Source organism: Scyliorhinus canicula, chromosome 27 (assembly GCF_902713615.1).
Source record: "Scyliorhinus canicula chromosome 27, sScyCan1.1, whole genome shotgun sequence".
Classification (NCBI taxonomy): domain Eukaryota; kingdom Metazoa; phylum Chordata; class Chondrichthyes; order Carcharhiniformes; family Scyliorhinidae; genus Scyliorhinus; species Scyliorhinus canicula.
Genome location: NC_052172.1, coordinates 8,262,909 through 8,288,550, shown reverse-complemented (window position 1 = coordinate 8,288,550; position 25,642 = coordinate 8,262,909). Strand labels below are relative to the sequence as shown.

Here is a 25,642-nt window from a genome sequence, read left to right as displayed (position 1 = left end):
CACAATACTCCAAGTGTGGCCTCACCAAGGCCCTGTATAATTGAAACACACCCCTGCTTCTATACTCAAAACCTCTCATAACGAAGGCCAACATACCATTAGCCTTCTTTACCGCCTGCTGCACCTGCATGCTTACCTTCAGCGAATGGTGCACAAGGACACGCAAGTTCGCTGCACACTCCCCTCTCCCAATTTACAACCATTCGGGTAGTAATCTGCCTTCCTGTTTTTGCTTCCAAAATGAATAACCTCACACTTATCCAAATTATACTGCATGTGCCATTGATTTGCCCACTCGCCCAACCTGTCCAGATCATGCTGTAGGATCACTGCATCCTCGTCACAGTTCACTCTCCCACCCAACATGGTCTCACCTGCAAACTTTGAGATGTTACATTTTGTTCCCTTATCCAAATGATTAATATATATTGTGAATAGCTGGGGTCCCAGCACCGATCCCTCTGGTACCCCACTAGTTACTGCCTGCCAATTTGAAAAGGACGCATTAAGTCCTACCCTTTGTTTCCTCTCTGCCAACCAATTTTCTATCCACCTCAATACATTTCCCCCAATCCCATGCGCTTTAATTTTGCACAATAATCTCTTATGCGGGACTTTGTCAAACGCCTTCTGAAAGTCCAAATATACCACATTGGCTGGCTCCCCCTTGTCAACTGTACGAGATAAACCTTCAAAGAATTCCAATACATTTGTCAAGCATGATTTCCCCTTCATAAATCCATGTTGACTTTGACTGATCCTGCCACTGCTTTCTAAATGTTCCTTGATAATGGATTTGAGAATTTTCCCCACTACCGATGTTAGGCTTACTGGTCCATAATTCCCTGCTTTCTCTCTACCTCCCTTTTTGAATATTGGAGTGACGTGAACTACCCTCCAATCTGCAGGGACTGTTCCAGAGTCTATAGAATCATGGAAGATGACCACCAATGCATCCAGTATTTCCAGAGCCACCTCCTTTAGTACTCTGGGATAGAGATTATCAGACCCTGGGGATATATCTGGCAACACCTCGACCAATCAGAGTCCACTTGCAAACCAATCAGCACTTTCTTTTCATACAGTATAAATTTGTCGATATCCTTGACATTGTAGTCTTGCGAATTTCCTGAGGCGTGCAATGTGAAAAGCTGGGTATTTTTAACGCACACGGATTGCGGCGCATCAACAAGGTGGCTCACCACCTTCTCTAGGGCAATTAGCGATGGGCATTAAGTGGGATAAATGGTCAGCACAACATCGTAGGCCGAAGGGCCTGTACTATGCTGTACTGTTCTATGTAAGTCTGACCTTGCACCTTTATCCTTTCAACTCTAACAAACAAGCTATCTCTATTAACCTTCTATTAGCCTAAATCATGTACATACACACATGCATGTACACACCCTCATGTGCACATACGCACATACACACAACCACAAGCACACACACATACATATATACACACACACCACAAGTACACACAGACACACCACAGCCACACACACCCTCCTTCACAGAACTCCACCATATTCGCAAAGTATTAAGAGAAAAATCACATCCATCCTCACACTCAGTCACAGGCTCCCTTGTTTCCTGGCCACCTCACCTCTCAGGATGCCCTGCATCCAATAGTGCTCGACATGTATTTGAAAGCTCGCAGATGTTCTCTGCATAGTCGTCAATTGTCTGCTCCAGAGTCAGGTGTTTCTTCAACATCTGGAGCGAGCTCTGTTCATCCTAAATCAAGGAAGAGGACAGACAGTCAAACCCAATGTGTGTGAAGAGAATCTCGTTCCAAATGGTGGTGGTAATCTACATATATTAACACCCAGACAGAAAGAACACGTATACACATTGCACCTGTTTCAGAAGAGCAAAATAAGTGACAGCCACTCGCTGGCTCATTCCTCAGGGCAATACCTTGACCAATCAGAGCCAAGCTTTCTCGTTCAACATTCAAACAATGCTCAGCAGCTAACTGTCAGTCACCATCAACTGGTGCATTCTCCACGGCAACACCTCGACCAATCCGAGTCCACTTGTAAACCAATCAGCACTTTCTCCTCTTACAGAATAATGTATATTGTCGATCATTTTCAACATCCTTTACACTGTATTCTTGTGAACTTCCTGAGGAGTGCAATGTGAAAAGCTTCAACAAAAAAAGTTTATTTTTTCAGCAATATTCAAGCCCTGTACACGAAACGACAGAAGTGACGTCACTCAAACACCATTAAACTCCGTGATCTCACCAACCAAATGTTAAACTGAGCATTCCTTTCAATTGGGTTCCCTCCTGAACAGCACGGTGGCCACTTTTAACGCACACGGATTGCGGCGCATCAACAAGGTGGCTCACCACCTTCTCAAGGGCAATTAGCGATGGGCATTAAATGCTGGCCGAGCCAGCCACGCCCACATCTCACGAATGAAATAAAAAAAACAGTGAACTCAATAACAAACTGTTAAATAGTCTCGGGTGCCTTTAGCAAATACCCTCGGGATGTGTCCCTGTATCCAAACATGAAGGCAAGGGGGCGACACGGTGGCACAGTGGTTCGCACTGCTGCCTCACAACACCAAGGTCCCCGGTTCGATTCCCGGCTTGGGTCGCTGTCTGTGTGGAGTCTGCACGTTCTCCCCGTGTCTGCGTGGGTTTCCTCCGGGTGCTCCGGTTTCCTCCCACAGTCCAAAGATGTGCCGGTTAGGTGGATTGGCCGTGATCAATGCATGGAGTTACGAGGGATAGGGCGGGGGAGTGGGCCAAGGGTGGGTGCTCTTTCAGAGGGATGGTGCAGACCCGATGGGCCGAATGGCCTCCTTCTCCACTGTGGGGATTCTATGAAGTGCAGGAGTGAAAATTCCTCTCTCAGACCTGATCCTCCCTCCGGCCAATCAGCGAGTTCCAGGCCGGGGCTCCCCAAACTATGGGTCACGACCCCAAAGTGCAGACGCAAGACAGGAGTTTGGGGTCGCAGGCACGGAGGCAGGAATGGTTGCAGTGGACCAATCCATAACTGCCGTGAGGCCCCTTTAAATCCTCATACCTATTTTAATCACTGGTAGGCGTGGCCTAATGGACAGCCAGCCCAGATCTGCAGGCAGCTGCCAAAAAAAAAAATCTGGACAGGTAGGTGTTTGGGTGTTTCTTTCTCTGGTCAAGAACTGAACCCCCTCCGCTCAAAAAACTGAAGCTTGCACACACCCCTGCCACCGCCACATTTTCACTCTGAGGGGGTCGAATGAAGGTTGAGGCATTAAAATATGGGGTCACACAGGGCAATGCTTTCCCCAGGTACAGACTCACTCAACAGAATGTGCTGGCCTTGGAAAGGGTCCAGGAAAGGTTCACCAGAATGATCCCTGGAATGAAGAGCTTGTCAGACGAGGAACGGTTGAGGACTCTGGGTCTGTTCTCGTTGGAGTTTAGAAGAATGAGGGGGGATCTTATTGAAACCTACAGGATACTGCGAGGCCTGGATAGAGTGGACGTGGAGAGGATGTTTCTACATGTAGGAATAACTAGAACCAGAGGACACCATCTCAGACTAAAGGGACGATCCTTTAAAACAGAGACGAGGAGGAATTTCTTCAGCCAGAGGGTGGTGAATCTGTGGAACTCTTTGCCGCAGAAGGCTGTGGAGGCTAAATCACTGAGTGACTTTAAGACAGAGATAGATAGGTTCTTGATTAATAAGGGGATCGGGGGTTATGGGGAGAAGGCAGGAGAATGGGGATGAGAAACATATCAGCCATGATTGAATGGCGGAGCAGATTCGTTGGGCCGAATGGGCCAATTCTGCTCCTATGTCGTATGGACTTATGGACACCTTCCTCCCAGGCACAGGTTCACACCTTCTCCGGGATCCTCTGGCTGTTACCGCCGCAGGTTTCCCAGTGGTATGGGGTGGCTCCAATGGGAACTCCTATTGATAAGTGGCGGGAGTATAGAATCCTGGCCGCCAGCGAAGGCGTGCCGCCGAGGAGATGGGGCTGAGGGACTGGAGAGTGCAACCCGATGTGTATTTGTGTCGACAGATATACTTAAAGTCAAGATATTAAGCTGAACACTAACAGATAATATGCTTGATCCCCTTAGCTTTCGGATGTTCAGGAAAGGAACCGAGGCAACAACAGCCTCGCTGTTAGGGGCAGCACGGTGGCATGGTGGTTAGCATAAATGCTTCACAGCTCCAGGGTCCCAGGTTCAGTTCCCGGCTGGGTCACTGTCTGTGCGGAGTCTGCACGTCCTCCCCCTGTGTGCGTGGGTTTCCTCCGGGTGCTCCGGTTTCCTCCCACAGTCCAAAGATGTGCGGGTTAGGTGGATTGGCCATGCTAAATTGCCCGTAGTGTCCTAAAAAGTAAGGTTAAGGGGGGGGGGGCTATTGGGTTACGGGTATAGGGTGGATACGTAGGTTTGAGTAGGGTGATCATGGCTCGGCACAACATCGAGGGCCGAAGGGCCTGTTCTGTGCTGTACTGTTCTATGTTCTATGTTCTAAGGGACCTGCACAGATGCAACGGGAAACTGGAGTCCCAGTCCCGAACTGTTTCCACCTGACTGTGTCTCACCTTTCCCTTCTCGTCCGTCATCATGTGCAGCTCCTGCTCGCTCAGCCACGACTCCACCTCCGACGCGTCAAAGTAATACCGCTGCGCTTGCTGCATCGCGTTCAGCCTCTGCTCCCTCTGCTGCGTTTCCTCCCGCAGGGCATCCCATAACCCTCGCAGGCGGTCCAGACTCAGGCGCACGGCATCGGCCTCCGGGCTCTGGATGGAAGCGATGTGTCCTGCCCGCTCCATCACGTCGCTGATACGAGGCTGGTGGCCAAGGATCTCCCGCTGGAGAGTCTGTGAACAACACACAGAGAGGGTGTCAAATACAGGCAGGGGCAGGGGAGGTTCTCGATACCCCTTCTCACTCCGTCCACCTGTGTGTGTCTGAGAACATGTGTGTGTGTGTGCACCAGTGCGAAAGTGCCAATGTGTGTTTGCATATGTTGTGTGTGTGAGTGCATGTTATATATGTGAGGGTATGTTTTGTAGGTGTGTGAGGGCATGTATTGTGTGTGTGTGCATGTTGCATATGTGTTGTATATGTGAGTGGGTATTATATGTGTGTTGTGAGTGAGTGCGTGTGTTTTGAGCGAGTGCGTGCTTTGTATGTGTGAGTCTGTTCTCTGAGTGAGTGTGTGTGTTGTGAGCGAGTGTGTGCTTTGTATATGTGAGTGTGTTGTATGAGTGTGTGTGTTGTATGAGTGTGTGTGTTGTATGAGTGAGTGTATATGTTGTATATGAGTGCTTGTGTGGTGAGCGAATGTGTGCATTGTATTTGAGTGTGTGTTGCGAGTGTGTGTGTTGCGAGTGAGTGTGTGGGTTGCGAGTGTGTGTGTTGCGAGTGTGTGTGTTGCGAGTGTGTGTGTTGCGAGTGTGTGTGTTGCGAGTGTGTGTGTTGCGAGTGAGTGTATTGCGAGTGTGTGTTGCGAGTGTGTGTGTTGCGAGTGAGTGTATTGCAAGTGTGTGTTGTGAGTGAGTGTGTGTGTTGCGAGTGTGTGTGTTGCGAGTGTGTGTGTTGCGAGTGTGTGTGTTGCGAGTGTGTGTTGCGAGTGAGTGTGTGTGTTGCGAGTGTGTGTATTGCGAGTGTGTGTGTTGCGAGTGTGTGTGTTGCGAGTTAGTGCGTGTGTTGTGAGTGCGTGTGTTTGTTGTGAGTGAGTGTGTGCGTTGCATGCGACCGTGTGCGTTGTATGCGAGTGCGTGTATGTCTGCTAGTGGGTGTGTGTACGTATGCGTGTGTGTGTATGTCTGCTAGTGGGTGTGTGTACATATGTGTGCGTGTGTGTATGTCTGCTAGTGGGTGTGTGTACGTATGCGTGTGTGTGTACGTTTCCCTTTGGGTGTATGCGTGTATTGAAATAACATTTACTCTGACACTCTGCAGATCCATGCCAATAATTTAACTCTGCTGATAACAGCTTCACACACGCAGTTAGCCGACAATCTGTCACACTTCAATCCTGTTCCAATCCGCTTTTTAAACATTCCATCACACTGTCAGCATCATTCGCCAGACCAGCATTTATTACCTATCACCAGCCGTCCCTTGAGAAGGTGGTGATGAGCTGCTGCAGTCCGTGTGGATAGATAGACGAATTGATGGATAGGTAAAATATTAGATAGATAGATACATAGATAGCTACATAGATTGATAGATACATAGATTTATACATAGATAGATAGATAGATAGATAGTTAGATAGATAAATCGATTGTAATATAGATAGATCGATTGTAATATAGATAGATCGACTGTAATATAGATAGATCGACTGTAATATAGATAGATCGACTGTAATATAGATAGATCGATTGTAAGATAGATCGATCGATCGATAGATCGATAGATAGATAGATAGATCGATAGATCGATAGATCGATAGATAGATAGATAGATAGATAGATAGATAGATAGATCGATAGATCGATAGATAGATACATAGATAGATAGATAGATAGATAGTTAGATAGATAAATCGATTGTAATATAGATAGATCGATTGTAATATAGATAGATCGACTGTAATATAGATAGATCGACTGTAAGATAGTTAGATCGACTGTAATATAGATAGATCGACTGTAATATAGATAGATCGATTGTAATATAGATAGATCGACTGTAATATAGATAGATCGACTGTAATATAGATAGATCGACTGTAATATAGATAGATCGATTGTAAGATAGATCGATCGATCGATAGATCGATAGATAGATCGATAGATAGATCGATAGATAGATAGATCGATAGATAGATCGATAGATCGATAGATAGATACATAGATAGATAGTTAGATAAATAAATCGATTGTAATATAGATAGATCGATTGTAATATAGATAGATCGACTGTAATATAGATAGATCGACTGTAATATAGATAGGTCGACTGTAAGATAGTTAGATCGATTGTAATATAGATAGATCGATTGTAATATAGCTAGATCGATTTTAAGATAGATCGATAGATCGATAGATCGATAGATAAAATCGATAGACAGTGCTGATAGGGGGGGGGGGAGTTCCAGGATTTTGACCCAGCGACAGTGAAGGAACGGCCGATATATTTCCAAGTCAGGATGGTGAGTGATTTTGAAGAGGAATTTGGAGGAAGGTGCTGCAAGGGGAACCTCAGCAATGTGCGGAGTACCTGATGTGGACACCTCACCCCGTAGCCACGGTGGAGGGAGTGAATGTTCAAGGCGGCCGTTCCCATTCCCAACTCCCCCCCCGCGCTTTCCGGTTCTGCCTCCCAGTCCCACCCTGCTGCCGCCACTCACTCACCTGAAGTTTTTTGTGAAGGTGCTGCACTGTCTGAAGGTTATTGCCGTGATCCTTGGATGTTGCCTGCGGCAGGCGTTCCTGGACCCAAAGCTGAGGGACACACAAAACATTCAGCTTCTCGCTCATTGAACAATAACAGCAGGAGCTGTTTAAATGGGTAAGCCGTGCGCTGTTGTAATATCGAGCGGAGCAGTGATATCGTACGGCATAGTTACTGTAATATCCTGCATGGGGCGTGATTGATTATCTTGCCCGTGGTCCTTGTTGCCTACTGGCCCGCTAAAGGCAGGAATCTCTATTGCCCTCTGGAAAAGTCAGCCAGTTAAGCACCAAGCAGAACAGGAACCCGGGAAGGATGTGCCAGGCAGTGTAAATATCGTGCTGTAAATAAAACTACGTTTCTTTCTTTTACTCAGTATGGACCCCCAGTAGAACATAGAACATTACAGCGCAGTACGGGCCCTTCGGCCCTCGATGTTGCGCCGACCCGTGAAACCATCTGAAGCCTCTCTGACCTACACTATTCCATTTTCATCCATATGTCTATCCAGTGACCACTTAAATGCCCTTAAATTTGGCGAGTCTACTCCTGTTGCAGGCAGGGCGTTCCACACCCCTACTACTCTCTGAGTAAAGAAACTGCCTCTGACATCTGTCCGATATCTACCACCCCTCAATTTAAAGCTACGTCCCTTCGTGTTGGTCATCACCATCCGAGGAAAAAGACTCTCACTGTCCACCCTATCTAACCCTCTGACTATCTTATGTGTCTCTATTAAGTCACCTCTCAGCCTTCTCCTCTCAAACGAAAACAGCCTCAAGTCCCTGAGCCTTTCCTCGTAAGACCTTCCCTCCATACCAGGCAACATCCTAGTAAATCTCCTCTGAACCCTTTCCAAAGCTTCCAGATCCTTCCTATAATGTGGTGAGCAGAACTGCACGCAGTACTCCAGGAGCGGCCGCACCAGAGTTATGTACAGCTGTCCTTATTAAAGTGAGAACTCTGAAGCAGCACCGAACAACGGATTCATCACGTAACAAGAATATAATAGAATCACGAGATCTGATCGAGGTTCACAAAATGATGAGGGTCAGGTGGATTAAAAGGCCTCTGGGATATTTGCCTTTATTTACAGAGGTTTGGATATAAGATCAGGGAGGTTAAGATGGAGCTGTATAAAACGCTCGTTCTGTGTGGGGTTTTGGTCGCCACGCTATAGGAAGGATGTGATTGGACTAGAGAGGGTGCAGAGGAGATTCACCAGGATGTTGCCTGGGCTGGGGCCTTTCAGCTATGGAGAGGGGCTGGTTAGGCCGGGGTTGTTTTCCGTGGAGCAGAGAAGGCCCCGATTGAGGTTGTAAAATTTCGAGGGACGCAGATCGGAAGAAGCTTTTCCCTTTAGTGGATGGGTCAATAACCAGGGGGCACAGATTTAAGGTAAGGGGTAGGAGGTTTAGAGGGGATGTGAGGGAAAACCTTTTCACCCAGAGGGTGGTGGGAGTCTGGAACTCGCTGCCTGAAAGGGTGGTGGAGGCAGAGACCCTCATAACATTGAAGAAGCATTTCGATGAGCACGTGAAACGCCGCAGTGCCCAAGGTTACAGACCAAGTGCTCGAAAATGGGATTAGAATAGATAGGTGCTTGATGGCCAGCATAGACAGGATGGGCCAAAGGGCCTCTTTCCTTGCAGTAAAACGCTGTGGCTCTGTAAACCTTGCATTTATATGGCACCTTCGTGTCATAACAGAAGCAGGTTGGGGCATTTTAATCAAACAAATTTTGACATTTCATAGAATTTATAGTGCGGAAAGAGGCCTTTCAGCCCATCGAGTCTGCACCGGCTCTTGGAAAGAGCACCCTACCCAAGGTCAACACCTCCACCCTATCCCCATAACCCCACCCAACACTAAGGGCAATTTTGGACACTAAGGGCAATTTATCATGGCCAATCCCACCTAACCTGCACATCTTTGGACTGTGGGAGGAAACCGGAACACCCGGAGGAAACCCACGCACACACGGGGAGGATGTGCAGACTCCGCACAGACAGTGACCCAAGCCGGAATTGAACCTGGGACCCTGGAGCTGTGAAACGATTGTGCTATCCACAATGCTACCGTGCTGCCCTGAGTCACTCAAGAAAATATTATGAGAGGCAACGAGATGTTTGGTCAAAGCCAGGAGCGGGAAGGGAGAGGGAAAGGAGGAATGGTTTAGTCAGGAAATCCCAGAACTTTGCCTGATGAAGCTGGAGCCACTGTCACCAGTTAAAATCAGGGCAGTCCGCAAGAGAAATGAAATGGAATGAAATGAAAATCGATTGTCACAAGTAGGCTTCGAATGAAGTTACTGTGAAAAGCCCCTAGTCGCCACATTCCGGCGCCTGTCCGGGGAGGCTGGTACGGGAATTGAACCCGTGCTGCTGGCTTGCCTTGGTCTGCTTTCAAAGACAGCGATTTAGCCCAGTGTGCTAAACCAGCTCCATCATAGAAACCCTACAGTGCAGAAGGAGGCCATTCAGCCCATCGAGCCTGCATCCACCCTCTGAATGAGCACCCTACCTAGGCCCACTTCCCCACCCTATCCACATAACCCAGTAACCCCACCCAACACAAAGGGCAATTTTGGACACTAAGGGCAATTGATCATGGCCAATCCACCTAACCTGCACATCTTTGGACTGTGGGAGGAAACCGGAGCACCCGGAGGAAACCCACGCAGACACAGGGAAGAAAGTGCAGACTCCGCACAGACAGTCGCCCGAGGCCAGGATCGAACCTGGGTCCTTGGGGCTGTGAGGCAGCGGTGCTAACCACTGTGACAACGTGAAGTGATATGTTTGGAAGACCATGAGGTTAAAAATAATCATGGCGTTGTGCGATTGTCACTGGCCTAGTAACCCAGAGACCTTCAGGCTAATGCTCTGGGGGTCACGGGTTCAAATCCCACCACGGCAGCTGGTGGAATTTAAATTAAGTTCATGAATCCGGAATTGAACAGCTGGTCTCAGTAACGGCGACCGTGACAGCTGTCATCGATTGTGGTTCAAAACCCATCTGGTTCACTAATGCCCCCTTCAGGGAAGGGAATCTGCCGTCCTTACCCGGTCTGGCCTACATGTGACTCCAGACCCACAGCGATGTGGTTGACTCTTAACTGACCTCAGAAATAGCCGAGCAAGACACTCAGTTCAAGGGCAATTAGGGATGGGCAACAGATACTGGACTCACCCAGTGATGCCCACATCCCAAGTCTCAGACCAGCGGGAGGATTCCGGAGGTAGGGAATAGAGTCCCAATGGGTTCAGTCCTTCAAACGTTTAGTGGATAAGCTTTTGATAAATGGAATGAGTCCGAGGGGCATTATTGCTGCTGTCCGATCCTTGCTGTTGGATTGAGGAGTACAGTTTCTGGGTGCAGGACTTACCGTTTCATCCTCCATGTCCCGCGTCACCTGGTGGACCTCTTTGGAAGCGAGTAGAATTCTCCGCCGTTGCTTCAGGGGTTCAATCAGCCGCACGATCCGCGCTTCAACTACATTTTGCTTCTCGGTCACCTCTTCCTTCCCGGAGACTTCCTGGTGCAGGGTAGAAGCCTGAGCTTGTAGCTCCCCCACCTCCTTGTACCAGCCCTCCATCTGATTCTCCAGAACCTGCCAGCAACGGGGTCAGAGGTCATTGCGGAATACTGGGAGCTCAGAAACAAACAACCCTGCCCCCAGCCGTCACCCCCTCGCAGACCACACCCCCTCGCAGACCCCAACCCCCACAGACTACACACCCTCTCACAGACCCAACCTCGCAGACCCCACCCCCTCACAGACCACACCCCCTCTCACAGACCCCACCTCGCAGACCCCACCTCGCAGACCCCACCCCCTTGCAGACCCCACCCCCTCACAGACCACACACCCCCACAGACCACACCCCCTCTCACAGACCCCACCTCGCAGACCCCACCCCCTTGCAGACCCCACCCCCTCACAGACCCCACACCCCCACAGACCACACCCCCTCTCACAGACCCCACCCCCTCACAGACCACACACCCCCACAGACCACACCCCCTCTCACAGACCCCACCTCGCAGACCCCACCCCCTTGCAGACCCCACCCTCACAGACCACACCCCCCCCACAGACCACACCCCCCCACAGACCACACCCCCTCTCACAGACCACACCCCCTCACAGACCACACACCCCCACAGACCACACACCCCCACAGACCACACCCCCTCTCACAGACCACACCCCCTCACAGACCACACACCCCCACAGACCACACCCCCTCTCACAGACCACACCCCCTCACAGACCACACACCCCCACAGACCACACACCCCCACAGACCACACCCCCCCACAGACCACACCCCCTCTCACAGACCCCACCTCGCAGACCCCACCCCCTTGCAGACCCCACCACCTCACAGACCACACACCCCCACAGACCACACCCCCCCACAGACCACACCCCCCCACAGACCACACCCCCTCTCACAGAACACACCCCCTTACAGACACCACCCCCCTGGCAGACCCCACCCCCTCTCACAGACCCCACCCCCTGGCAGACCCCACCCCCTGGCAGACCCCACCCCCTGGCAGACCCCACCCCCTCTCAGACCCCATCCCCTCACAGACCACACCCCCTCACAGACCACACCCCCTCACAGACCACACCCCCTCACAGACCACACCCCCTCACAGACCACACCCCCACACAGACCACACCCCCTCACACAGACCACACCCCCTCTCACAGACTCTACCCCCTGGCAGACCCCACCCCCCGGCAGACCGCACCCCCTCTCAGACCCCACCCCCTCACAGACCCCACCCCCTCACAGACCCCACCCCCTCACGGACCACACCCCCCACAGACCACATCCCCTCTCACAGACCACACCCCCTTACAGACACCACCCCCCTGGCAGACCCCACCCCCTCTCACAGACCCCACCCCCTGGCAGACCCCACCCCCTGGCAGACCCCACCCCCTGGCAGACCCCACCCCCTCTCAGACCCCATCCCCTCACAGACCACACCCCCTCACAGACCACACCCCCTCTCACAGACCCCACCCCCCGGCAGACCGCACCCCCTCTCAGACCCCACCCCCTCTCAGACCCCATCCCCTCACAGACCACACCCCCTCACAGACCACACCCCCTCTCACAGACCCCACCCCCCAGCAGACCGCACCCCCTCTCAGACCCCACACCCTCACAGACCACACCCCCTCTCACAGACCCCACCTCGCAAACCCCACCCCCCTCACAGATCCCACCCCCTTGCAGACCCCACCCCCTTGCAGACCCCACCCCCTAGCAGACCCCAAACCTGGCAGACCCCACCCCCTCTCAGAGACCCCACCCCCTTGGATCCAACCCCCTCAGACCACACCCCCTTGCAGACACCTCCCCTCACAGACCCCACCCCCTCACAGACACCACCCCCTCTTACAGACCCCACCCCCTTGCAGACCCCGCCCCCTCTCAGAGACCGCACCCCCTCGGACCCTACCCCCTCAGACCCCACCCCCTCAGATCACACCCCCTTGCAGACACCTCCCCTCACAGATCCCACCCCCTCACATATCCCACCCCCTCGCAGACCCACCCCCTCAGACCCCAATCACTGCCAGACACTACCCCCTCTCACAGACCCAACCAACTCGCTGACCCCACTCCCTTGCAGACCCTACCGCTTCTCGCAGACCCCACCCCCTCAGACCACACCCCCTCACAGACACCTCCCCCTAACAGACCACACCTCACAGACCCCACCCCTCACATACCCCACGCCCTCTCACATACCCCACGCCCTCTCACATACCCCACCCCCTCTCACAGACCCCACCCCCTCACAGACCCCACCCCCTCACAGACCCCACCCCCTCACATACCCCACCCCTCACAAACCCCACCCCTCACAGACCCCACCCCCTCTCACAGACCCCACCCCCTCACATACCCCACCCCCTCACATACCCCACCCCCTCACATACCCCACCCCCTCTCACAGACCACACCCAACTCGCAGACCCCACCCCCTCAGACTACACCCCACTCGCAGACCCCACCTCCACACAGACCCCACCCCCTCGCATACCCTACCCCCTCTTACAGACCCCTGTCCCTCAGACCCTACCCCCTCAGACCCCACCCCTCACATACCCCACACACTCCCACAAACCCCACCCCTCACAGACCCCACCCCTCACAGACCCCACCCCCACACAGACCCCACCCCCTGACCGACCCCACCCCCTCACAGACCCCACCCCTGTGTAATAGGCAGGGTGTGTAACAGCATGTATGTAATGGGCAGGGTGTGTAACAGCATGTATGTAATGGGCAGGGTGTGTAACAGCGTGTATGTAATGGGCAGGGTGTGTAACAGCGTGTATGTAATGGGCAGGGTGTGTAACAGTGTGTATGTAATGGGCAGGGTGTGTAACAGCATATGTGTAATGGGCAGGGTGTGTAACAGCGTATGTGTAATGGGCAGGGAGTGTAACAGCGTTTATGTAATGGGCAGGGTGTGTAACAGCGTATGTGTAATGGGCAGGGTGTGAAACACCGTGGATTTAATGGGCAGGGTGTGTAACAGCATGTATGTAATGGGCAGAGTGTGTAACAGCATGTATGTAATGGGCAGGGTGTGTAACAGCATGTATGTAATGGGCAGGGTCTGTAACAGTGAGTATGTAATGGGCAGGGTGTGTAACAGCGTGTATGTGATGGGCAGGGTGTGTAACAGCGTGTGTGTAATGGACAGGGTGTGTAACAGCATGTATGTAATGGGCAGGGTGTGTAACAGCGTGTGTGTAATGGGCAGGGTGTGTAACAGCATGTATGTAATGGGCAGGGTGTGTAACAGCGTGTGTGTAATAGGCAGGGTGTGTAACAGCATGTGTGTAATGGGCAGGGTGTGTAACAGCATGTATGTAATGGGCAGGGTGTGTAACAGCGTGTATGTAATGGGCAGGGTGTGTAACAGCGTGTGTGTAATGGGCAGGGTGTGTAACAGCGTGTGTGTAATGGGCAGGGTGTGTAACAGCATGTATGTAATAGGCAGGGTGTGTAACAGCGTGTATGTAATGGGCAGGGTGTGTAACAGCATGTATGTAATGGGCAGGGTGTGTAACAGCGTGTGTGTAATGGGCAGGGTGTGTAACAGTGTGTGTGTAATGGGAAGGGTGTGTAACGCGTGTATGTAATGGGCAGGGTGTGTAACAGCATGTATGTAATGGGCAGGGTGTGTAACAGCGTGTGTATTATAGGCAGGGTGTGTAACAGTGAGTATGTAATGAGCAGCGTGTGTAACAGCGTGTACGTAATGTGCAGGGTGTGTAACAGCGTGTGTGTAATGGGCAGGGTGTGTAACAGCATGTGTGTAATGGGCAGGGTGTGTAACAGTGTGTGTGTAATGGGAAGGGTGTGTAACGCGTGTATGTAATGGGCAGGGTGTGTAACAGCATGTATGTAATGGGCAGGGTGTGTAACAGCGTGTGTATTATAGGCAGGGTGTGTAACAGTGAGTATGTAATGAGCAGCGTGTGTAACAGCGTGTACGTAATGTGCAGGGTGTGTAACAGCGTGTGTGTAATGGGCAGGGTGTGTAACAGCGTGTGTGTAATGGGCAGGGTGTGTAACAGCGTATGTGTAATGGGCAGAGTGTGTAACAGCGTGTATGTAATGGGCAGGGTGTGTAACAGTGAGTATGTAATGGGCAGGGTGTGTAACAGAGTGTATGTAATGGGCAGGGTGTATAACAGCATGTATGTAATGGGCAGGGTGTGTAACAGCATGTATGTAATGGGCAGGGTGTGTAACAGTGTGTGTGTAATAGGCAGGGTGTGTAACAGCATGTGTGTAATGGGCAGGGTGTGTAACAGAGTGTATGTAATGGGCAGGGTGTATAACAGCATGTATGTAATGGGCAGGGTGTGTAACAACATGTATGTAATGGGCAGGGTGTGTAACAGTGTGTGTGTAATAGGCAGGGTGTGTAACAGCATGTGTGTAATGGGCAGGGTGTGTAACAGCGTGTATGTAATGGGCAGGGAGTGTAACAGCGTGTATGTAATGGGCAGGGTGTGTAACAGCATGTATGTAATGGGCAGGGTGTGTAACAGCGTGTGCGTAATAGGCAGGGTGTGTAACAGCGTGTATGTAATGGGCAGGGTATGTAACAGCGTGTATGTAATGGGCAGAGTGTGTAACAGTGAGTATGTAATGAGCAGCATGTGTAACAGCGTGTACGTAATGTGCAGGGTGTGTAACAGCATGTGTGTAATGGGCAGGGTGTGTAACAGCGCGTATGTAATGGGCAGGGTATGTAACAGCGTGTATGTAATGGGCAGGGTGTGTAACAGCGTGTATGTAATGGGCAGGGTGTGTAACAGTGAGTATGTAATGGGCAGGGTGTGTAACAGCGTATGTGTAATGGGCAGGGTGTGTAACAGCATGTGTGTAATGGGCAGGGTATGTAACAGCGTGTATGTAATGGGCAGGGTGTGTAACAGTGAGTATGTAATGGGCAGGGTGTGTAACAGCTTATGTGTAATGGGCAGGGTGTGTAACAGCATGTGTGTAATGGGCAGGGTATGTAACAGCGTGTATGTAATGGGCAGGGTGTGTAACAGCATGTATGTAATGGGCATAGTGTGTAACAGCATGTATGTAATGGGCAGGGTGTGTAACAGTGAGTATGTAATGGGCAGGGTGTGTAACAGTGAGTATGTAATGGGCAGGCTGTGTCACAGGCTCGAAGGACCTCAGTTTGAGATGACACAATGACGATATCAGACCCTGACACCGTTCTCTTCTCATCCTTAAGCGATTGTATTTTGGCCACGCAAAGTGCGCTGAGCAGTGACTGTCCGAGCAGAGGGTTTCTGAGCAGAGGATGTCTGAGCAGTGACTGTCTGAGCAGAGGGTGTCTGAGCAGAGGATGTCTGAGCAGAGACTGTCTGAGCAGAGGGTGTCTGAGCAGAGGGTGTCTGAGCAGAGGGTGTCTGAGCAGAGGGTGTCTGAGCAGAGGGTGTCTGAGCAGAGGGTGTCTGAGCAGAGGGTGTCTGAGCAGAGGGTGTCTGAGCAGAGGGTGTCTGAGCAGAGGGTGTCTGAGCAGAGACTGTTTGAGCAGAGGGTGTCTGAGCAGAGGGTGTCTGAGCAGAGGGTGTCTGAGCAGAGGGTGTCTGAGCAGAGGGTGTCTGAGCAGAGGGTGTCTGAGCAGAGGGTGTCTGAGCAGAGACTGTTTGAGCAGAGGGTGTCTGAGCAGAGGGTGTCTGAGCAGAGGGTGTCTGAGCAGAGACTGTTTGAGCAGAGACTGTCTGAGCAGAGGGTGTCTGAGCAGAGGGTGTCTGAGCAGGGACCGTGTGAGCAGCGAAAGTCGCCGGCAGGTTACCTGCAATTTCTGGAGTTCACTGTTGACACTGGCGATGTCTCTCCCTCCGTCTACCACCTGCAGCTGTCCCTCCAGGTGTAACAACCGCTTGTCCAGCTCACCATAGCTCTGCACCAAGAGCTCGGCCTTGTTGGCCTCGAACAGGTGTCTCGCCTTGGCCTGGGTCGTGCTTTCCAGAACAATCCAGCAATCGTGAATCTCCTCCAGTTTCTTCCTCACCTCCGGGGCCAGCTCGGGCTTCTCTTTGATCAGCTGTTGCCCTTCCTGTAACGGAGGGCAGATTAAACAAATCAAACCTGGTCTCCGGCCTAGGCCGCCCCTCACACCAGACACCACGGCAGAAAAAAAACTAACTCAACAAGTTTGAGGGTCACCATCGCACTCACACACAGCGGCTGGAGCATCATCGCTGATGATACAGTAATATGTTTGGTTAGATACAACATCCCATAATATCCAGGTTATGCATAGCGGGCGGCACAGAGGTCAGCACTGCTGCCTCCCAGCGGCAGAGATCCGGGTTTGATTCTGACCTTGGGGCGACCATCCGTGTGGAGTTTGCACATTTGGTGCTCATCCTGGAATCCCGAAAGTGCAGAAGGAGGCCATTCGGCCCATCGAGTCTGCGCCGACTCTACGAAGCAGCACCCTGCCCAGGCTCAAACCCCCACCCTATCCCCAATGCCCCACGTCATCTTTGGACACTGAGGGACAATTTAGCATGGCCAGTCTGCCTAACGCGGACATCTTTGGACTGTGGGAGGAAACCGGAGCACCCGGAGGAAACCCACGCACACACGGGGAGGACGTCCTGTGTTAGAATAGAACAGTACAGCACAGAACAGGCCCTTCGGCCCTCGATGTTGTGCCGAGCAATGATCACCCTACTCAAGCCCACGTATCCACCACACACCAGTAACTCTACAACCCCCATTAACCTTATTTTTTTTCGGACTCTAAGGGCAATTTAGCATGGCCAATCCACCTAAACCGCAATTCTTTGGACTGTGGGAGGAAACCGGAGCACCCGGAGGAAACCCACGCACACACGGGGAGGACGTGCAGACTCCGCACAGACAGTGACCCAGCCGGGAATTGAACCTGGGACCCTGGAGCTGCGAAGCATTTATGCTAACCACCATGCTACCGTGCTGCCCCAAACGTGTTGGTTTCCTCCGGGTGCTCCGGTTTCCTCCCACTGTCCGGAGACGTCCAGGTTCGGTGGGGCCCCTCTGCCGCTAAAAGGGACCCCCATTCACCAGTTCATTGTCGCACATTTCAAGTTCCGCGGCAGAGTGGGGAGTTAGTGGTGGGGGGGGGGGGGGTCGCCGTCGTCAGTTTCAGAAGATCCCGCTCACGTGGACGGTCAGAAAATCTCGGGCCCAACCTTTATTCTCTGGGAATTAGAAGAGAGGTTATCCCATCCAACAAAATCCTCACAGAGGCCGACAGGGCAGATGCAGCAAGGGTGTCTCCCCCTGGCTGTGGGGGAGACTGAAACCATGCGACAGGTATCTTTCAGGAACCACTGGAGGCGGCGAGGGTCCCAGGGGACTGGACGGTGGCTAATGTAACACCACTGTTTAAGAAGGGAGGCAGGCAGAAGGTGGGATATTATAGGCCGGTTAGCCTGACTTTGGTCATTGGTAAGATGTTAGAGTCTGTTATTAAAGATGAGATTGTGGAGTACTTGGAAGTGCATGGTAAAATAGGACTGAGTCAGCACGGCTTTGTCAAAGGGGAGGTCGTGTCTGACAAATCTGTTCGAGTTCTTTGAGGAAGTAACAAGGAAGTTAAACAAAGGAGAACCAGTGGACGTAATTTATTTAGATTTCCAGAAGGCCTTTGACAAGATGCTGCATAGGAGACTAAAATAAGTTGAGAGCCCATGGTGTTAAGGGTAAGATCCTGGCATGGATAGAGGATTGGCTGACTGGCAGAAGGCAGGAAGAGGGGATAAAGGGGTCTTTTTCAGGATGGCAGCTGGTGACTAGTGGTGCGCCTCAGGGGTCTGTGCTGGGATCACAACTTTTCACAATATACATTAATGATCTGGAAGAAGGTACTGAAGGCACTGTTGCTAAGTTTGCAGATGATACAAAGATATGTAGAGGGGCAGGTAGTATTGAGGAAGCGGGGGGGGGGCTGCAGAAGGATTTGGACAGGCTAGGAGAGTGGGCAAAGAAGTGGCAGATGCAATATAATGTGGAAAAATGTGAGGTTATGCACTTTGGAAGGAGGAATGGAGGCATAGACTACTTTCTAAATGGCGAAATGCTGAGGAAATCAGAAGCACAAAGGGACTTGGGAGTCCTTGTTCATGATGCTCTTAAGGTTAATGTGCAGGTTCAGTCGGCAGTTAGGAAGGCAAATGCAATGTTAGCATTCATGTCGAGAGGGCTGGAATACAAGTGCAGGGAAATTACTATTGAGGCTCTGGTCAGACCCCATTTGGAGTATTGTGAGCAGTTTTGGGCCCCTTATCTAAGGAAGGATGTGCTGGGGCCTTGGAAAGGGTCCAGGGGAGGTTCACAAGAATGATCCCTGGAATGAAGAACTTGGCGTGTGAGGAACAGTTGAGGACTCTGGGTCTGTACTCAGAGTTTAGAAGGATGAGGGGGGATCTTACTGAAACTTACAGGATACTGTGAGGCCTGGATAGAATCATAGAATGTACAGTGAGTGGACGTGGAGAGGATGTTTCCACTTGGAGGAAAAACTAGAACCAGAGGGCACAATCTCAGACTAAAGGGACAATCCTTTAAAACAGAGATGAGGAGGAATTTCTTCAGCCAGAGGGTGGTGAATCTGTGGAACTCTTTGCTGCAGAAGGCTATGGAGGCCAATTCACTGCGTGTCTTTAAGACAGAGAGTCAGAGGGAGAAACTTTACTAACCTCTCGTGAGCCCTCGTCGTTTAAAGTCCTCATCATTGACCTGCACTCCCACCTTCTCCTTTAGCTTTGATTTTCTAATTTCCCATCTACCTGAATCCCACCCCACCGGCATTGCCACCTGTGATACCCGAAGGTCGACCGGACCCACCCAGGTCCAGGCCCTCCGGAGGACGGTCACCAAGGGCATCACAGGGCAGAGGGCGAGACAAGCAGCAGACCCCCTCCGCTCCTGATGTACAACCTGGGGGAATACCGAGAAGGAGAGGGTGGTCACGGAAGATCAGAAAGATAGATGGCACTTAATTTGGCACGGGTGTAGTTGAACAGTCAGGGGAAAGGGGACCAAAGCTGTAAAAACATACCGTTAAACACTTTTCCACCACCAACGCGATCTTTCTCTTCCTCACGGGTGGGGAGCGGACATGGGGTCAGGGAGGGGGGTGCGGATGCGGTTCAGGGCTCATCGGACCCACGGGCGTCTCACAGGCATCCACCCTCACCGGGAAGTGACAAACCATGTGAGCCAGAGTGTGGGACAGCCGAGGATGGCGGCATTCCCCAGTGAACGACCCCACCGAAGCTTGCTCCGTCTTGCCCCGCAACCCCTCCCCCAAAAGAATGTGGCCCATGAGACGGCGTCCCCAGGGTCCACCGGGGCGGACAATGGTCCGTTGTGTAAAAGTCAGGAGTCAGATTTTTGTCACACCATGAGGAGTCATCATCATCACCCTCCTTCCCGCGGAGAAGGCTCAGGCCCACCACCCCGTTGTGATGCTGAGATGGCCCTCGGAGTGGGAGGAGGAGCTGTGGTCATGGGACGGGGTGAAAGGCTAAGGGGCAGTTGGAGTGGAGGGCATTGGGGCTGTGGTGATATGCATCACTGTAGATACACAAGTGGTTAATGTAAGTACACGTAGACTAGCTAGACACTAGAGGGAGCACCAGAGAAACGACACACAGACACTCAACCAATAGGTCAGTAAGATAGGACACAACCAATGGGCATTCACGATACACGCAGAGGTGACACTACCACAGGGGGGCATTACTATATATAAAGGACACAACACACATGATCTTCCTCTTTCCAGTGGAGACACTCAGTGAGTACACACACAGGGTTGATTCAACATCACACCCACCACGTGGATTGCAGCAGACTGGTTCGTCAGTCTGAGTAGCTATAGAAGAATAGAGAGAGATTCAGGTTTCCAGCCTTTAATCGCATTAAAATGAATGCGTGGGAGCTGTTTGCTCCTGCTGGTCCGTGGTATCCCGCTCGGCCGTGGTATCCCTGCTGGTCCGTGGTAACCCGCTCGGCCGTGGTATCCCTGCTGGTATCCCGCTAGGCTGGCAGAGCGGGACCAGAGACTGGGGGTGGGTCTGCTGTCCGGAGCCAATCCCCCCATTGGGCAGATTCTCCACCCAATCAGGATTCTTGATCACAGCAGAGAATCCCGGACTCAATGATTTGGCCTCGACTACTTCCTGTGGTAGCGAATTCCACAGGCCGACCACTCTCTGGGTGAATAATTTCTCCTCATCTCTGTTCTAAATGGTCCACCCCGTACCCACAAACAATGACCCTTAGTTCTGGACTCCCCCACCATCGGGAACATCCTTCCTGAATCTACCCTGTCTAATCCTGTTAGAATTCTACAGGTTTATAGGAGGTCCCCCCTCAAACTTCTAAACTCCAGCGAATACAATCCTAACCAACTCAATCTCTCGTAGTGTGTCTGTCCCGTCATCAGACTCGAATCAGCCTGATAAACCTTCCCTGCTCTCCCTCGAGAGCTGACTGTGTTTCATATATATTACATCACTAACTGTGTATAATGAAGAGCTCAGATCAAAGTGAGGCTGAGGGTTCCCTACGTCCCCTAACCATGGACATCGCGACCTCTGCACAGACATGGGCAACGTCCCCAACACTTGGCCTGGGAGGAGCAACTCCCCCATAACAAAGTCCGCGTGATTGTTGCAATATATTGTATATATAATCAGTGCTGAAATATATATGATACACAGTCGGTGCTGAAATATACATTATACACAGTTAGTGATGTAATATATATGATACACAGTCGGTGCTGAAATATACATTATACACAGTTAGTGATGTAATATATATGAAACACAGTCAGTGCTGTAATATATATGACACACAGTCGGTGCTGTAATATATATGATATACAGTCGGTGCAGTAATATATATGACACACAGTCAGTGCTGTAATATATATTATACACAGTCAGTGCTGTAATATATATGATACACAGTCAGTGCTGTAATATATATGACACACAGTCGGTGCTGAAATATATATTATACACAGTCAGTGCTGTAATACATATTATACACAGTCAGTGCTGTAATATATATTATACACAGTCAGTGCTGTAATATATATGATACACAGTCAGTGCTGTAATATATATGATATACAGTCGGTGATGTAATATATATTATACACAGTCAGTGCTGTAATATATATGATATACAGTCGGTGATGTAATATATATTATACACAGTCGGTGATGTAATATATATTATACACAGTCAGTGCTGTAATATATATGAAACACAGTCAGTGCTGTAATATATATGATACACAGTCAGTGCTGAAATATATATGATACACAGTCAGTGCTGTAATATATATTATACACAGTCAGTGCTGTAATATATATGATACACAGTCAGTGCTGTAATATATGTGATACACAGTCAGTGCTGTAATATATATGATACACAGTCGGTGATGTAATATATATTATACACAGTCAGTGCTGTAATATATATGATACACAGTCAGTGCTGTAATATACATTATACACAGTCGGTGCTGTAATATATATTATACACAGTCAGTGCTGTAATATATATGATACACAGTCGGTGATGTAATATATATTATATACAGTCAGTGCTGTAATATATATGATACACAGTCAGTGCTGTAATATACATTATACACAGTCGGTGCTGTAATATATATTATACACAGTCAGTGCTGTAATATATATGACACACAGTCAGTGCTGTAATATATATTATACACAGTCGGTGCTGTAATATATATTATATACAGTCAGTGCTGTAATATATATGATACACAGTCAGTGCTGTAATATACATTATACACAGTCGGTTCTGTAATATATATTATACACAGTCAGTGCTGTAATATATATGATACACAGTCAGTGCTGTAATATATATGATACACAGTCAGTGCTGTAATATATATTATACACAGTCAGTGCTGTAATATACATTATACACAGTCAGTGCTGTAATATATATGATACACAGTCAGTGCTGTAATATATATGATATACAGTCGGTGCTGTAATATATATGATATACAGTCGGTGCTGTAATATATATTATACACAGTCAGTGTTGTAATATATATGATACACAGTCAGTGCTGTAATATATATTATACACAGTCAGTGCTGTAATATACATTATACACAGTCAGTGCTGTAATATATATGATACACAGTCAGTGCTGTAATATATATGATATACAGTCGGTGCTGTAATATATATGATATACAGTCGGTGCTGTAATATATATTATACACAGTCAGTGTTGTAATATATATGATACACAGTCAGTGCTGTAATATATATGATACACAGTCAGTGCTGTAACATATATTATACAATGTCGGAGCAGTAATATATATTATACACAAGTCAGTGCTGTAATATATATTATACAATGTCAGTGCAGTAATATATATAATGTACAGTAGGTGCTGAAATATATGATACACAATCGGTGCTGTAATACATATGATACACAGTCGGTGCTGTAATATATATTATACAATGTTGGTGCAGTAATATATATTATACACAAGTCAGTGCAGTAATATATATTATACACGGTCAGTGTTGGAATACATATTATACACAGTCAGTGCTAGAATATGTATTATACACAGTCAGTGTTGGAATACATATTATACACAGTCAATGTTGTAATATATTTTATACACGGTCGGTGCAGTAATATATATGATACACAATTGGTGCTATAATATCCATTATACATAGTCGGTGCTGTAATATACATGATATACAGTCGGTGCTTTAAATGTATGATATACAGTCAGTGTTATAATATACATTATACACAGTCGTTGCTGTAATATATTATATACAGTCGGTACTGTAATATACATGATACACATTCGGTGCTTTAAATATATGATATAGTCAGTGTTGTAATGTACATTATTCACAGTCGGTGCTGTAATATGTATGATACACAATGGGTGCTATAATATACATTATTCACAGTCAGCGCTGTAATATGTATGATACACAATGGGTGCTATAATATACATTATTCACAGTCGGTGCTGTAATATACATTGTACACAGTCGGTGCTGTAATATACAACAGGCACGGCGCAGGTACGCCGTTTTGAGTCCATGACAAGTTTCATTTGTATATTTTGCCAAGACATAGATCCAGGGAGTTGCATTATAAAGTTTGCTGCTTCACACATTTTGGTGATGTCGTGGACAGCATTAAGGAAGGTTCGAGGATTCAGGTTGCCGTAAACAGATTAGTGGAATGGGAATGTGCTGGCCAGGTGGAGCTCAATGTGAAGCACGGATTGGTGCATTTTCTTTCACCCGGCTAACCTGGCAAGACAGTGAGCTAGAAATGGCACGATTACTGAAAAAAAAGTGCGGATGAGCAGAGCGTACATCTGTACAATCTGTAAAAGAGAGCGGAGGAAGTTACTAAGGCGGGTAAATAAATGAGGTACAAATAGAGTAGATAAGCAAAAAGATGGGGTTTTGCAGCACAGAATGAGGCTCTTCGGCCCATCGTGTCTGTGCCGGCCATCAAGCACCTATCTATTCTAATCCCATCTAAATGCCTCTTAAACATTGTGAGAGTTCCCGCCTCCACCGTCCGTTCAAGCAGTGAGTTCCAGACTCCCCCCACCCTCTGGGTGAAAAGGTTTTTTCCTCAAATCCCCTCGAAATCTATGCCGCTGATTATTGGCCCCTCTACCAAGGGGAAAAGTTTCTCCCCATCCACCCTATGTCCCTCATAATTTTGTCGACCTCAATCAGGTCCCCCCTCGGCCTTCCCTATTCCAAGGAAAACAACCCTGGCCTAACCAGCCTCTCTTCATAGCTGAAAGGCTCCAGCCCCGGGCAACATCCTGGTGAAGCTCCTCTTCAAGAAAGAAGTGAAGACATTAGAAAGTAGATTCTCCAGATGTTACCAGGGATGCATGACCTCAGTTCTGAGGGGGAGATTATGGGAGTGAGGACCATTCCCTTCGGTTACCAGGGGCGAAATTCTCCGCAGACCGTCGTAACGCCGATTTCCGGCGAGCATAATTGGTGTGGATGACTCCGGCGTAGGGGCCTTCTTTTAGGCGGCTATTCTCCGTTCCCGGAGGGGCCAGCAGCGGACTGACGCGATACGCGTCAGTTTCACCCGCTGCGGAAGTGGCGAGACCCGGCGTTGGGGGGGGGGGGGGGGAGGAGGAGAGAGACAGACCCGGCGTTGGGGGGGGGGGGGAGGAGAGAGACAGACCCGGCGTTGGGGGGGGAGGAGAGAGACAGACCGGCATTTTGTGGGGGGGGGGGGGGGGGGGGGGGGGGGGGGGGGGGGGGGGGAGGAGGAGGAGAGAGACAGACCCGGCATTTTTGGGAGGGCGGGGGAGGAGGAGAGAGACAGACCCGGCGTTGGGGGGTTTGCGGCGTTGAGTTGAGAGGAGAGGGGGGGTGGTTTGCGGCGTTGAGTTGAGAGGAGAGGGGGGGGGTTTGCGGCGTTGAGTTGAGAGGAGAGGGGGGGGGTTGCGGCGTTGAGTTGAGAGGAGGGGGGGGTTTAGAGAGGGGGGGGTTTGCGTCGTTGAGTTGAGAGGAGAGGGGGGGCTTGCGGCGTTGAGGTGAGGGGGGGGTTTGCGGCGTTGAGTTGAGGGGGGGTTTTGCGGCG

At 50.0% G+C, this 25,642-nt stretch overlaps 1 protein-coding gene across 1 annotated transcript in view; it reads right to left on the bottom strand.

The window, feature by feature from the left end:
- LOC119957859 (spectrin beta chain, non-erythrocytic 4-like) overlaps nucleotides 1-25,642 on the bottom strand; it is a 225,308-nt gene that overhangs the window by 59,901 nt on the left and 139,765 nt on the right. Inside the window, 5 exon segments of the mRNA XM_038786016.1 lie at nucleotides 1,610-1,740; nucleotides 4,576-4,854; nucleotides 7,345-7,434; nucleotides 10,773-10,997; nucleotides 16,760-17,023. Of these exon segments, the coding sequence (XP_038641944.1) occupies nucleotides 1,610-1,740; nucleotides 4,576-4,854; nucleotides 7,345-7,434; nucleotides 10,773-10,997; nucleotides 16,760-17,023 (989 nt within the window).